Source organism: Carcharhinus amblyrhynchos, chromosome 19, assembly GCF_965287045.1.
Source record: "Carcharhinus amblyrhynchos chromosome 19, sCarAmb.v2.hapA, whole genome shotgun sequence".
NCBI classification, from domain to species: Eukaryota; Metazoa; Chordata; class Chondrichthyes; order Carcharhiniformes; family Carcharhinidae; genus Carcharhinus; species Carcharhinus amblyrhynchos.
The window spans coordinates 34864611-34878635 of NC_137342.1; the positions used below are offsets into that span (position 1 = coordinate 34864611).

At 41.5% G+C, this 14025-nt stretch overlaps 1 protein-coding gene across 2 annotated transcripts in view; it reads left to right on the plus strand.

Annotated features, from left to right (window-relative positions):
* Positions 1-14025, plus strand: part of cdhr5-rs (cadherin-related family member 5, related sequence) — a 48832-nt gene that overhangs the window by 17269 nt on the left and 17538 nt on the right. For both annotated transcript variants that reach the window (XM_080207567.1, XM_080207569.1), the window contains exons 8-12: positions 4585-4755; positions 7532-7622; positions 7889-7995; positions 9200-9400; positions 10730-10861. In XM_080207567.1, the coding sequence (XP_080063693.1) occupies positions 4585-4755; positions 7532-7622; positions 7889-7995; positions 9200-9400; positions 10730-10861 (702 nt within the window). The remainder of the gene's footprint in view (positions 1-4584; positions 4756-7531; positions 7623-7888; positions 7996-9199; positions 9401-10729; positions 10862-14025) is intronic.

A 14025-nucleotide genomic window follows, 5' to 3' on the forward strand; every position in this document is an offset into this window, starting at 1 on the left:
TGGGTAATATCCATGATGATTATTAAGACAGTGGTGGTGATATCTGTAGTGAGACTGAGATAATGGGGGCGTGATATCTGAGATGATATTGAGACTGTGGGAGTGATGTTAAGATAGTGGGGAGGGGTGATATCTCAGGTGATAGGAGATAATAGGGCTGATATCCACAGCTCTATTGAGACCATGTGGATTACAGCTGCAGTGATATTATGATAAAAAATCTGGTATCCATGGTTTCCTGCACACTGTCCCTAGATGGTGAGTCCCCTGCCTGCCACTGGTTCAATACCAGTGGTGGTGGGATCAGCCACCAGAGGGAAGGCTGCCCTCCACCCTTCCTGCCCTGGGTTTGGATATGGGGAGTTGAGAAGGTGGCAGGGTCCCCAATCTACACCTTCCACACAATTAAATCCTCCCACCCCAAACTCACCTCCACCAGTAAAATGTTTTCACAATTGATATTTCCTTCCCCTCTCTCTCTATCTCTAAAGCTAATGATATTGTGAACACTGCCACTGTTCTCTTTGTGAAGCATGTTGTGTTGTGTATTTAGAGAATCTTCCCTCTTTTTAAACTTTTTAGTGTTATTTTCCCAGTCTTTATTAAGGTAACTATCATCACTCCAAAGTTCTTGAACCCTCTGAAAGCTGCCTGTAAACTTGCTTCTCTGTCTCCGCACGATTTGGTAGCTGATTTGTTCTTTGGTTCAGGGCTCCTCGTTATTTGAGTATATCTGAACTGTGAGTGACTTTTCAATGCTCTCACCAACATTATAGCTCCGTTATTGATCCTTAATGCTAACTAAATTCTGTCAGTGTAATGTGGGATTTAGGAACAAGAGGAGGCCATTCGGCCCTTTGTGCCTGTTTCACCAGGCTGATCTGATCAACTCCATTTTCCTGTCTGCCCCCCCCCATCAACCCTGGCTCCCTGATTATCAAAAACCTATCTAACTCATAGGATCATAGAATCCCTACAGTGCAAAAAGAGGCTATTTGGCCCATCGAGTCCATACTGACTCTCTGAAGGAGCATCTTACCTAGGCCCACCTCTCTGTGCTACCTTATGACCCCATTCATTTACTATGGCTAATCCACATAATCAACACATATTTGGACACTAAGGGACAATTTAGCATGGCCAATCTACCTAACCTGCACATTTTTGGACTGTGGGAGGAAACTGAAGCACCCTGAGGAAACCCAGGGTGCAGACACAGGGAGAACGTGCAAACTCCACACAGTCACCCAAAGCTGGAATCGAACCCGGCTCCCTAATGCTGTGAGGCAGCAGTGCAAATCACTGTGTCACCCGTTATCCTGGAATAAAATTCAATAACCAAGCCTTCACTTCTTTCTGGGGAAGAGAATTCTACATGCTAACCACACTCTGAGAGATATTTATCTTCATCTTTGTCTTTAAAGAGACCTCTTATTTTTAAACTGTGGAAAATTGTTCCAGTCTTCCCAACAAGAGGAAACATTCTCCCAGTATCCACCCTGTCAAATCCCCTCAGGATCTTATATGTTTCAGGAAGATCTCCTCTTTTTCTAAACTCCAGTGGATGTATGGACCAAATGGCCAGAATTTTACCACCCCACCCACCACAGGAAGCCTCTGCTATTTCCTTGTTTTTCATTATTAATTCCCTGATTTCACCTCTGAGGGGCCAACACTTAATTTACAAACTCCTTCATTTTTCAAATATTTGTAGAAATTTTTGTTATTTGATTTTATATTTCTAGATTGTTTCTCTCATAATCTAATTTCTCCCTACTTATTACTTCTTAAATAAGTTGTTCACTGTTTTCTAAAACCTGACCAATCTTCAGATGTACAAGGCAAGTTTTTTTTTACACAGAGGGTGTGGGTGCCTGGAACTCGCTGCCAAAGGAAGCAGATACAATAGTGACTTTTAAGGAGCATCTGGACAAATACATGAATAGGATGGGAACAGAGGGACATAATTCCCCGGAAGTGTAAGGATTTTTAGTTCAGACAGGCAGCATGGTCAGTGCAGGTTTGAGGGCTGAAGGGCCTGCTCTTGTGCTGTAATTTTCTTTATTCTTTGTTCTTTGTTATGACCTAACACTAATCTTCACATATTGTATACTTTTTCTTTCAATTCAATACTATCGATATATATCTTTGGTGAGGATTTTGAAATGTATCCTTAAATGCCTGCCATTGTTTCTCTACTGTCTTACCTTATAACCTATATTCCCAGTTCGTTTTAACTATCTCTGTCCTCAAATCCTTATAATAGCCTTTTTTAAAGTTTAGGACACCAGCCTTAGACCCACACTACTCACCCTCAAACTGAATATGGAATTCTATCATTTTATCATCACTGTTGCCTCGAGGTTCTTTACTATGAGGGCATTAATTAATCCTGGCTTATTTTACATTACCAGGTTTTAAATAGCCTACTCCCTGGTTGTCCTGGTACTACTTTAGGAAATTGTTCCAAGTATAATCAGTAAACCCATCTCCCAGGCTACTTTTATGAATCCGAATCATTCAATCCATACAAAGATTAAAATCACCCATAATTATTGCAGTGCCTTTCTTACAATCCCCTAATTTTTATTCTGCCCTATACTGTAGCTCCGATTAGGGGCCTAAGTGACTTCTTACCATTGCTATTTCTTCTCTATCAAGCCTAATTGTACATCTTGGTCTTCTAAACTAAGGTTATCTCTCACTATTATATGTTGCCCTTAATTAACAGAGCTACCCATTCACTTTTTCCTAGCCTTCTGTCCTTCTGGCATGACAAATACTCTTGAGTATTGCGGTCCCAGCTTTGGTCAGCATGCAAACGTGTCTCTGAAATGGCTATTAGTTCACATACATTTAATTCTATTCTTTAAATGCATCCATTTTGTTGCAACTACTTTGCATTCAGATGCAGAGCCTTTAATTCTATCTTTTCACTATTCTTACAAAATCTGGCCATCTCTGTTAGTGCACTCTTAAGTTTATATGCTCTGTCCCTTTCTGCCACACAGTAGTTTTCATTCTCCATATCACTACTCTGATCCGTTGCCTCATCTTTTCTCTCTAATTTACCACATCACCTCTCACTCCCACTATTTATTTGAAGCCTTCTATTTATATAACTCCCCAGAACACTGGTTCCAGCATGGTCAGGTAAAGATCATCCCAACATTACTAAGCCCACTTTCCTCAGTATTGGTGACAATGTCCCATGAACCAAAACTCAGTTCTCCCACACGAATCTTTGAAGCACACACTCAACTCTCTAATCTGATTTAATCTACACAATTTGCTCATGGCTCAGGGAGTTAGCCAGAGTTAATTCTAGTGTTATTCCACTTTTCAATTTAGCCTGCAGCTGCTGATAATTTCTAAACAGAAACTCTTTCCTAGTCCTATCTATGTTGTTGGTACCCATATGAACCATGAGAACTGGATCCTCCCTCTCCCACTGTAATATTCTCTCCAGTAGGCAAAACATCTCCTGAACAGATGTTTCAAACAGTGGTTATTGGACAGGCAATATAGCCGTCTAGGCTCTCAGCTGCAGAGAACTGGGAATATCCCCCTGACTACACTATACCCTACTACCACTACGTTTCAATTGACTCCCTCTACCCCACAACCTGAATGGCTCCCCACATCACTGTGCCATGAATTCATTTGCTTACCCACCCTGGATCTCCCTCTTTCGCCCATATAAGCTGCAAGAACCTCAAACCTGTTGGATAATTACAAGGGTGAGGCTCCTCCATTTCTACTTTCTGGGTCCCCAAATCTGCCTCACCCACATTCACACCATCTTTTCCCTGATGACAGATAAATTCCCCAAATACAGCATTCTGTTAATTACTAAGAGAGGTTTAGGACCTAATTCTAAATGATTTGAGACATGTCACCTTCTGTGTTGAAGCAGATTAAAAGCAGGATTCTGAGGAGTCTTGTCTTCACTCTGAAAGAAGGACCCAGGGCCAAAGTTCAGGACAGCACAATGCTTGGAAAGAGCAAGAAAGTAGCACAATAAATCAGGAGGTTGCAGGATGACAGCCAATATTAGGTTGAAGATCTTGTGAATTACAAAAAGAGGGAATGGTTGAGGGAATTCTACAGGCTCAAGCTCCTGGGCAAAAATGACTTGCTGCATCCAATTCTATGAGGATGCAGAGGGGAAGAATATTTGGCCTTGGGAGGAACAACAGCAGAAAATTGAAAGATGCAATAACAACAGTACTGTGAAAATAAGAACAGGAAAAACAAAGACATGAGAAAGAATGGAACAAGAGAAAAGTTGGAGCGAGAGCAGAGATGCAGAAAAAGATCAAGTGAAGTTATCAGCAAGGTTTTCTAATTTCATTATGGACCAGAGCTTGCCTGGAACATTCTTTGAATTGTTCCTGATTCACAAATATAACATCATCGGGTATACAGCATAGGAGCAATTCTAAGGAAATTTCAGGCCCTTGTTAATATTGTCCAGATTACCTTTGTTGTTGATACCTTCCACCATATGCCTCCCCAATTAACTGAGTCAATCTTACTACCTCAGCAATTCCTGCATCAAGCTCATATTGATCTCTCATATAGGAAATGAATACTAAAGAGAGACACAACACATCAGCGAAAATGACCATCAGTGTGTTGGATGGGGATGACCAATACCCAAGATTCCTTCCCTGCAACTTCCTGTCACATGGAGGGATCAGAATCTGTGTGAACCCTATCTACACAGGGAATGTCACTGAAAAAAAGCTACCGGTAAGTTGGAGTCATGAGAAACATTCAGAGTTGGTTTCATGCAATTGAGAGAAGGGTCAAACATCATTAGTAAAAACAATAGATATATGGGGCTTGATTTTTGAAATCCCACCACATAATCATTTGGACAACCAGCCCAACGACATCATGATCTGAGCCCAATTCTCTCCTCATTACTTATGCAATACATAGAGTCAGCAAATCTCTGGACACCGCTATCAAAAGAAAAGTTGCAGGGATATTTTTTAAAGTTGCATCTGATTTAGTTTTTTCAAAATGTTTTTGTAACTTAGTAATAAAATGATTGGAGATTGGATTAAAGGGCTGTTTGACAGCCAATCAAGAATCATCCAAATAGCTTGCTTGCATTCCAATTGGGTGAAGGAAGGAAGAACTCCATTAAGATGGAATGTTAGGAGATCATTGGCAGATGTGTTGTGTGGAGTGGTTAATGGTGCAAGGTCATGTAATGAAACCTCTTGGAATTTGTCCAATTAAAGTTGGTAATCTGAGCAAGAAGATTCCTGATGGAACTGCACTGTCTTTGAGGGATGGGTTGGGACAGAGATGTGGTAGTGTTGTGGTAATCACTAGAAGGGACAGAAGAATTCATCCCCATTTTGATGAATGCATCAAATTCACCAAAAGCCTCAAAAATTAAGATTTTACAGAGGGAGAGGAAGTAATTACTAATTCCCCATCCCTCCAATCAATTAGGGGGCATGCACTTTACTATCCAAAGTTATTTTTTCCTGATGGCTTCTGAAATTGGTGCTAAGTACAGAATTTGAGAAAGTGACAGTATCCTCCTTCCTGTCATCCTTAGTACTGGCCGGAGAGATGAAGGGGTGGCAAGTGGCCTAATTGGCTGGGACAAGGTGGGGAAATGGCACAGGGGTTTACTAGTAGTTTCAGTTTCCTGTGCTTTTCAACATTTCAACAGAAGGATGGGTCTTTCTGGTAAAAATAAGGTGCCGGCAGATAGCATTTTGTGGAAGGTATTTTTCCACTTCTCAAATCTTGCTCTCCATCATGTCTCCAAAACCCCCACCCCTTCATCCCCGCCCTTCTGGGTAACTGCCGCATTCCTCAGGTAGTCGCTAACAGTCTGTGGTCTCTTCTGCCATGCACACATTCTGATCACTTACTGGTTGTTTTTTCAACCTTCATCATCACCATTTACATTTCCTTTGTACGATCTAAGCACCACACCACCACCACCACCCCCCGCCCCCCAACTCTTATAGTATAAATCGTGTCCGATCTGCTTTGCTTTCAGCTCTGACATAGGGTTGTCCTGATTCGAAACTTTGGCTCTATTCCCTCTCCACAAATGCTGTCAGACCTGCTGAGCTTCTCCAGCATCTTCTGCTTTTGTTTCAGATTCCAGCATCTGCAGTATTTTGTCTTTATCTTAATGGTTTCATTCAAGTTTAGTATAATTTTTCTACTTTTCAGTTCTATTATTCTGGAAATAACCCTAACACTAGGTTTGCTTTCCTCTAATATCAGCAATTCCCAAAGTGTAGGTTGGGATACCAACTGGGGTTATTGGAATAGCAAATTAAATAAAATCCCATTAATGTCCCACCCCCTGAAATGGTCTCAGCAGGGGGAGTAATTATAAGCTGAACTCCCAGCAATGGCCACTTTGGTCAGCTGTGGTGGCTCTGATCAGGTGTGCTGTGACATAACTATATGAACAAAGAGGCCACCACATGAGAGGTTTCTGTGCAACTTCTCAATGTGATAACCATAATTCAACTTTACTAATTATGTGCTGGACATCACTAAGTTATTCTTGGCGTCTGGGACTGTGATGTGTTAAAATGGGGCTCTACTGGAAAATAGTTTGGGAAGTGCTGTTCTATGACCTTATTAATCTATATTGATACCATTTGTACTCTCAATCTCTTTGCACGTCTTGCCCATTTAAATTCTTATTCTCCAAGTAGTAATACAGGACGTTGTGGACTTAAGTCTCGTTCTATAGATATCTGCACAAAAATCAGGCTGAATCAATTCAGTACTGTGGTAGTGATGCATTATCAAAGGTAAGTGTCTTCCCAATGAGACCTTAAACCGATACCCTGTCTGCTCTTTCAAGTGGTCATCAAAGATCCCATTGTTCCATTTCCAAGAAGAGCAGGGCAGTTATCCCCAGAGTCCTGGCCAATATTTATTCCTCAATAACATTAGTTGAAACAGATTACCTGGTCATAATCACATTGTTTTTCTGGGAGCTTGCTGTGCATAGATTGGCTACCCTAGTTCCTTCATTACCATAGTGTCTACACTTAATACACTGTAAAGCAAATTAGAATGTCCTGAGTTGTGAATGGTTCTATATAAATACAAACCTTTCTTTCATTTTAATTCATCTTACAATTAACTCAGAGGACAGGCTTTTATAGGCTTACTTGTCCCAAACACACAAAATCCTGCCCTAGATCAACAGACCTTCCCATCATCCGTCCCTTGCCCGCTCCAATTCCAGTGGTGGGTGGGGCAATAAAATTCCGGCGAGAGAGCTATATTATGTTACATTGGTGCAAGAGGAGGTGCCCTTGCAAGATTGCGGTTAAGGCTTCAAGTTGAGATATTACAGAGGTAGTTTTTCTGTTGGTTAAACTCATCCTCTGGTTGACCTAACACTGAGTTTGTGAAAAGGGGGCATGTTCTATTCTCCAGCACTGACTGGCTTCAATTGTTTTGTGAAAAAGTCTGGAGGAATTTCCAGTTTTTGCTGATATCAGTTTTTTTTTCTGTATTACAGTATCGTGCTCTGCAACTATCCCCAGGCCCCATATTAGCAGAGGATGGAGACATGGGACTTCATACACCAGTTACATACTCAATCCTTGAAGGTCTGATCTCTGAAAGACAATTCTGTTCAAATGGCCACTTCTTAGCTTGAAGTAAAATAGCTAAAAAAGAAAATCCCACTACATGATAGTCCTGAGGATGCGGTTGTTAGCAGACGGTTTTATAACTGAAAACTTTATACTGAGGGTGGGGGTGTAACAGGGAGAGTGAGTGAGGTGGGGTGATTAGGGTAAGTGGGAGAGCTGGGTTGGGTGGTCAGTGGGAGAACCGCAATGTGCTGTTTGTCACTGGTGTTTCTCCTCTGCAGGTAGTGATAATGGCAGGTTTGAAATCAGTAATGTTACTGGAGCATTAATGATGAGATGGCCAATCCGGAGCTATGTGCAAACTCCCTCGTTCTCTCTGACAGTCATGGTAAGGAATAAACAATCAAACACGATTCAGTTTTTAAAAACAATTGGTGTGACAATGAGTGAACGGGTTATTTTGCAATTATCCAAGACTCAGATACTGACCAGACCCTGCTAAGGATAACACTTTCCTTCAGCTGTACTGTCAGGGAATGGATCAGAGTAGAGGGCAATGATTCAGGATAGGTCACTAACCTCTTGCCCTCCCTTCTTCCTTAAGGCTATGTGTGTTTGATGCCATGGGCACGAATGGCCTTCTTGTAATTACTCAACTAATTCTTCTTCCATTGTGAATTAGATAATGATCATTGGAAGTTATTGCAGCAGAAGTTACAATGTACTCAAGGTTGATCTGTCCCGAGATCTACAAATGTATCTCAGAAGTTACTCGCTCGCAATCACAGACAGGAAGTCTGGCTGAATTTTCTTTACCACTGGACGCCCCGACCATTACTTTGGCTAAGATTTCTCACTTTGAAAAGCAGAGAAGCTATGTTAAACCATTATCAAACTTTGTTTAGGCCACATTTAGGGAGCTGTGCACAGTTCTGGTATCCAAATGATAAAAAAAAGACCGAAATGGATCATATTGAACTGAAAGATGTAAAATTATCAGGATGGCTTGAACAGCCTGGAGATCCTTGTCTCTAGTGAAGAGAAGTCTAAGGAGTGACTTGTTAGAGGTCATTACAATTATAAATATGTTTATAGATAGGGATAGAATAGATATTTCCTTTTGTTATGAAATCCAAAACTAGGGATCATGAATGTAAAATGGTCAATAATAAATTCATTGGATAACTTAGGAGAAACTTCTTTACTCAGAATGTGTAACTTGGAATTTTGAGGTGAATAGCATAGATTCAACAGAAGGGAAGTTGGATAATGAAGGAAAATGGAATAGAAGGATGTTAGTGTGCAATGAAGTAAGAGGAGGTTCACTTGGAACATAAACACCAAAATGAACCAGTTGCTTAAATGGTCTATTCATGTGTTGAAAATTCTGTCTAAAAATCAGCAGACCAAGTCCAGGGATCAAGCCTGGAATCTCCTGGTTTGTATGACCCATTGCACACCAGGAAATGTATATTAATGTGTTTAATATTTTAAAGTGAAGTGCAGGCATGAAATAATAAGAGTGATTGTGTCTGTGTGTGTGTGACACCAGGGCCTACACAATTGAATTACTCTGATGTCTTTCTCTCAAGGCTTCCCAAGTGGATGACCCCAGTAAATACACAGTCACCAAGGTGCTGATTCACGTCTTTGCCCAGAATCGCCATCGGCCACAGTTCAACAAGATCGAGTATAAGGGATTTGTTCAAGAGCAAACAAACCCCCTTGCCCTAGTAGTCACTTATGGCAATAAACCCTTATTGGTGAAAGCAGTGGACCAAGATTTCAAAAATGTGAGTTAAATGATACGCTTATTTTCATATTTTGTACCCCATATCTCTGCTTTTCGACCGTTGGGAGTGACAATGAGACGTTAAACCAAGGTGTCCTCTAATTGCTAGGGTCATTGTGAACAACCTGAGGCTCTACTCGAACAAAAAGGCAGGGGATTTCTTCCAGTCGTTAGCTGAACATTTATCTCAATATAAAGAGAGGGAATCTTGGATCATAGAATCCCTACAGTGCAGAAGCAAGCCATTCAACCCATCGAGCCTGCACCAACGACAATCCCACCCAGGCTTTATCCCCGTAACCTCACTTATTTACCCTACTACTTTCCCTGACATTAAGGGGCAATTGAGCATGGCCAATCAAACCGCACATCTTTGGACTGTGGAAGGAAACCAGAGCTTGTACAGAGTCTTGATCAGACCCCATCTCACAGAATCAAGGAATCACACCAGGAAGCCCTTTGACCCATTACACCCATTCTAGCTCTTTCAAAGAATTATCCACTTAATTGCATTCTCCTTCCATTTCTGTACAACTTGCCCACTTTTTAAGAAATACAATGTTCACTTTTGAACATGCAGCTCAGGAAAATATGTTGTATTTGTAAGAGGAGGAAGGGGAATACAGAGCAAGTTCACCAGAATGGGTTAACGAAGGGTTAAATAGAGTTAGCTTATGCTTTCTTGCATTCAAATCTCTGAATCCAAATGTTCACTGATCCAAATGTATTTTAAATGATAAAATGATGTACTGGGATACATACAGAAGTGGTTAGCTCAATTGGCTAAACAGGTACCATATAGTTCAGAGCAACACCCCACAATGTGGGATTTGATCCCCATTCTGCATGACATAGGGTTCGGGCCTGTCTGTTTGCCTTGCCCTGTAATAAAATCACAGCAGTGCTCTGACAAGGGTCATCTAGCTTTGAAACATTGGCTCTATTCTCTCCTCACAGAGGCTGTCAGACCTGCTGAGATTTTTCAGCATCTTCTCTTCTTGTTTCGGATTCCAGCATTTGCAGTATTTTGCTTTTATTCGTCATTCCACCATCCTGCCAAAATACTTGTGGACTTATAATTCTGCCTTTCTAAATTGTTGTGATGTTTCAATACTTCGTCATGGACCTATCACCCTGATACATTCTAATGACAAAATACTTCACCTAAGATCCATCATTTCATCAGGACAGTGGCCAAGTCCACAGGTCAGGATATAGCCCCTCTCAGACTAAAAGAATCGATCATGGGATGCAATGGAATGGGTGTATTGGCAACAGTGGGAAAGTTCAAGTGTTTTAAATTAATGTAAATTTCCCTTCTGTTGCCCAGGGCAGAAATCCAAACCTTATCTACACCCTGAAACACCAGTCCAATCACACACAGCTATTCCAGGTTACACAGGAAGGGCTCCTACTTGCTCGAACTGATCGGCTGCGTGCACATGAAAAATACATGCTACAGGTAAGGGTGCAACGTGGCTGTAATAAGTCAAGGACAACTTGAGGCTGAAAGTAGGGAACTCTGGATGACTCAGGATATTGAGGCCCTGGTCAAGAAGAAGAAGGAGGCACATGACATACATATGCAGCTGGGATCAAGTGGGTCCCTTGAAGAGTATAGAGGGTGTAGGAGTAGAGTTAAAAGAGAAATCAGGAGGGCAAGAAGGGGACAGAGATTACTTTGGCAGATTAGGCAAAGGAGAGCAAAAGAGTAACTAGAGAGAGAGTAGGACCTGTTAAGGATCAACAAGGTCATCTATGTGTGGATCCACAAGAGACGGGTGAGATCCTAAATAAATATTTCTCATCAGTATTTACTATTGAGAAAAACACGGATGTTAGGGAACCTGGGGAAACAAATAGTAATGTCTTGAGGAGTGTAGATATTACAGAAGAGGTGCTGCTGGAAGTCTTAAAGCGCATCAAGGTAGATAAATTCCTGGGACCTGATGAAATGTATTCCAAGACATTGTGAGAGGCTAGGGAGGAAATTGTGGGTCCTCTAGAAGAGATATCTGAATCATTGACAGCCACAGGTGAGGTTCTTGAAGATTGGAGGGTGGCAAATGCTGTGCCTTTTTTTAAAAAGAGCCGCAGGGAAAAGCTGGGGAACTACAGGCCAGTGAGCCTCACATCCACAGTGGGTAGGTTATTAGAAGGTATTCTGAGACACAGCATCTATGGGCATTTAGAGATGCTTATGGACAGTCAGCATAGCTTTGTGAATGGAAAATCATATCTCACAAATTTGACTGAGTTTTTGAGGGGGTAACCAAGAAGGTAGATGAGGGCAGTGCAGTTGATGTTGACTACATGGACTTTAGTGAGGCCTTTGACAAGGTACCCCATGGTAGGTTGTTGCATAATGTTAAATCTCACGGGATCCAGGGTGAGGTAGCCAAATGGATACAAAATTGGTTTAATGACAGAAGACAGAGGGTGGCTGTGGAGGGGTGTTTTTCAAACTGGAGGCTTGTGACCAGCAGTGTGCCTTGGGGATCATAGAAATATAAAAACACAGAAGATAGGAGCAGGAGAAGACATTTGGCCCTTCGAGCCTGCTCCACCATTCATTACAATCCATGGCTGATTATCCAACTCAATAGCCTAATTCTGCTTTTTCCACATAACTTTTGATCCCATTTTCCTGTTACATTCAGCCGCCTCTTGAATGCATTCAATGTTTTGGCATCAACTACCTCCTGTGGTAATGAATTCCACAGGCTCACCACTCTTTGGGTGAAGAAATGTCTCCTCATTTCCGTGTTAAATGGTCTACCCCGAATCCTCAGACTGTGACCCCAGATTGTGACTGGACTCCGCCACCATCGGGAATATCCTCCCTGCATATATCCTGTCTAAACCTGTTAGAATTTTATAAGTCTCTATAAGATCACCTCTCATTCATCTGAACTTCAGTGAAATCGATTCCAACCTAGTCAATCTCTTCTCTTACGTCAGACCCGCCACCACCGGAATCAACCTGGTAAACCTTCACTGCATAGTCCCGAGAGCAAGTACATCCTTCCTCAGAAAAGGAAACCAAAACTGCACACGATACTCTAGGTGTGGCCTCACCAAAGCCCTGTATAGTTGCAACAACACATCCCTGCTCCTGTACTCGAAACCTCTCGCAAAGAAGGCCAACATGTCATTTGCCTTCTTTACTGCCTACTGCACCTGTATGCTTACCTTCTGTGACCGGTGCACAAGGAAACCCAGGTCCCACTGCACACTCCCCTCTCCCAATTTACAGCCATTCAGGTAGTAATCTGCCTTCTTGTTTTTGCTTCCAAAGTGAATAACCTCACGCTTATCCAAATTATACTGCATCTGCCATTGATTAGCTCATTCACCCAACCTGTCCAGGTCATTCAGAAGGATCTTTGCATCCTCATCACCCTCCCACCCAACTTGGTATCATCTGCAAATTTAAGATGTTACATTTTGTTCCCTCGTCCAAATCGTTAATATATATTGTGAATAGCTGGGGTCCCAGCACCAATCCCTGTGGCACCCTGCTGGTTACTATCTGCCAATTTGAAAAGCACCCATTAATTCCTACTCTTTGTTTCTTCACTGCCAACCAGTTTTCTATCCATCGCAATACACTTCCTCCAATCCCATGCCCTTTAATCTTGCACCATAATCTCTTGTGCGGGACTTCGTCAAATGCTTTCTGATTGTCCAAATATACCACATGTACTGGTTCCTCCTTGTTGACTCTACTAGTTACATCCTCAAAGAATTCCAACAGATTTGTCAAGCACGATTTCCCCTTCATAAATCATGCTGACTCTGTTTCTGATCCTGCCACTGCTTTCTAAATGGTCTGCGATAAAGTCCTTGATAATGGATTCGAGAATTTTCCCACTATCGCTGTTAAACTTACTGGTCTATAACTCCCTGTTTTCTCTCTACCTCCCTTTTTGAATATTGGAGTGACATTCGCTACCCTGCAATCTGCAGAGATTGTTCCAGAGTCTATAGGATCCTGGAAGATAACCACCAATGCATCCACTATTTTTACAGCCACTTCCTTAAGTACTCTGATGTAAATTATCAGGCCAGGGGATTTATCCGCCTTCAATCCCATCAACTTTCCCAGCATCATTTCTCTACTAATATTGATCTCCCTCAGTTCTTCCCTCTCACTAAATCTGGCATTCTCCAACATTTCTGGCATCTAATTTGTGTCCTCTGTTATGAAAACAGAACCAAAATATGTATTCAATTGCTCAGCCATATCTTTGTCCCCTATTATCCATTCCCCTGTTTCTGTCTGTAGGGACCTACATTTGTCTTCAACCTCCTTCTTTTCACATATCTATAGAAACTCTTAGTGTCAGTCTTTATGTTCCCTGCAAGCTTATTTTGGTACTGTATTTTTTCCTTATTAATCAATCCCTTGGTCCTTCTTTACTGAATTTAAAACTGCTCCCAATCCTCAGGCCTATTATTTTTCTTGGCCAATCTGTATGGTTCTTCCTTAGACTGGATACTCTTTCTAATTTCGATGCTGGTTCCATTATTATTTATCATTTATATTCATGATTTAGATGAGAATTTAGGAGGCATGGTTAATAAGTTTGCAAATGACATTAAGATTGGTGGCATAGTAAACGG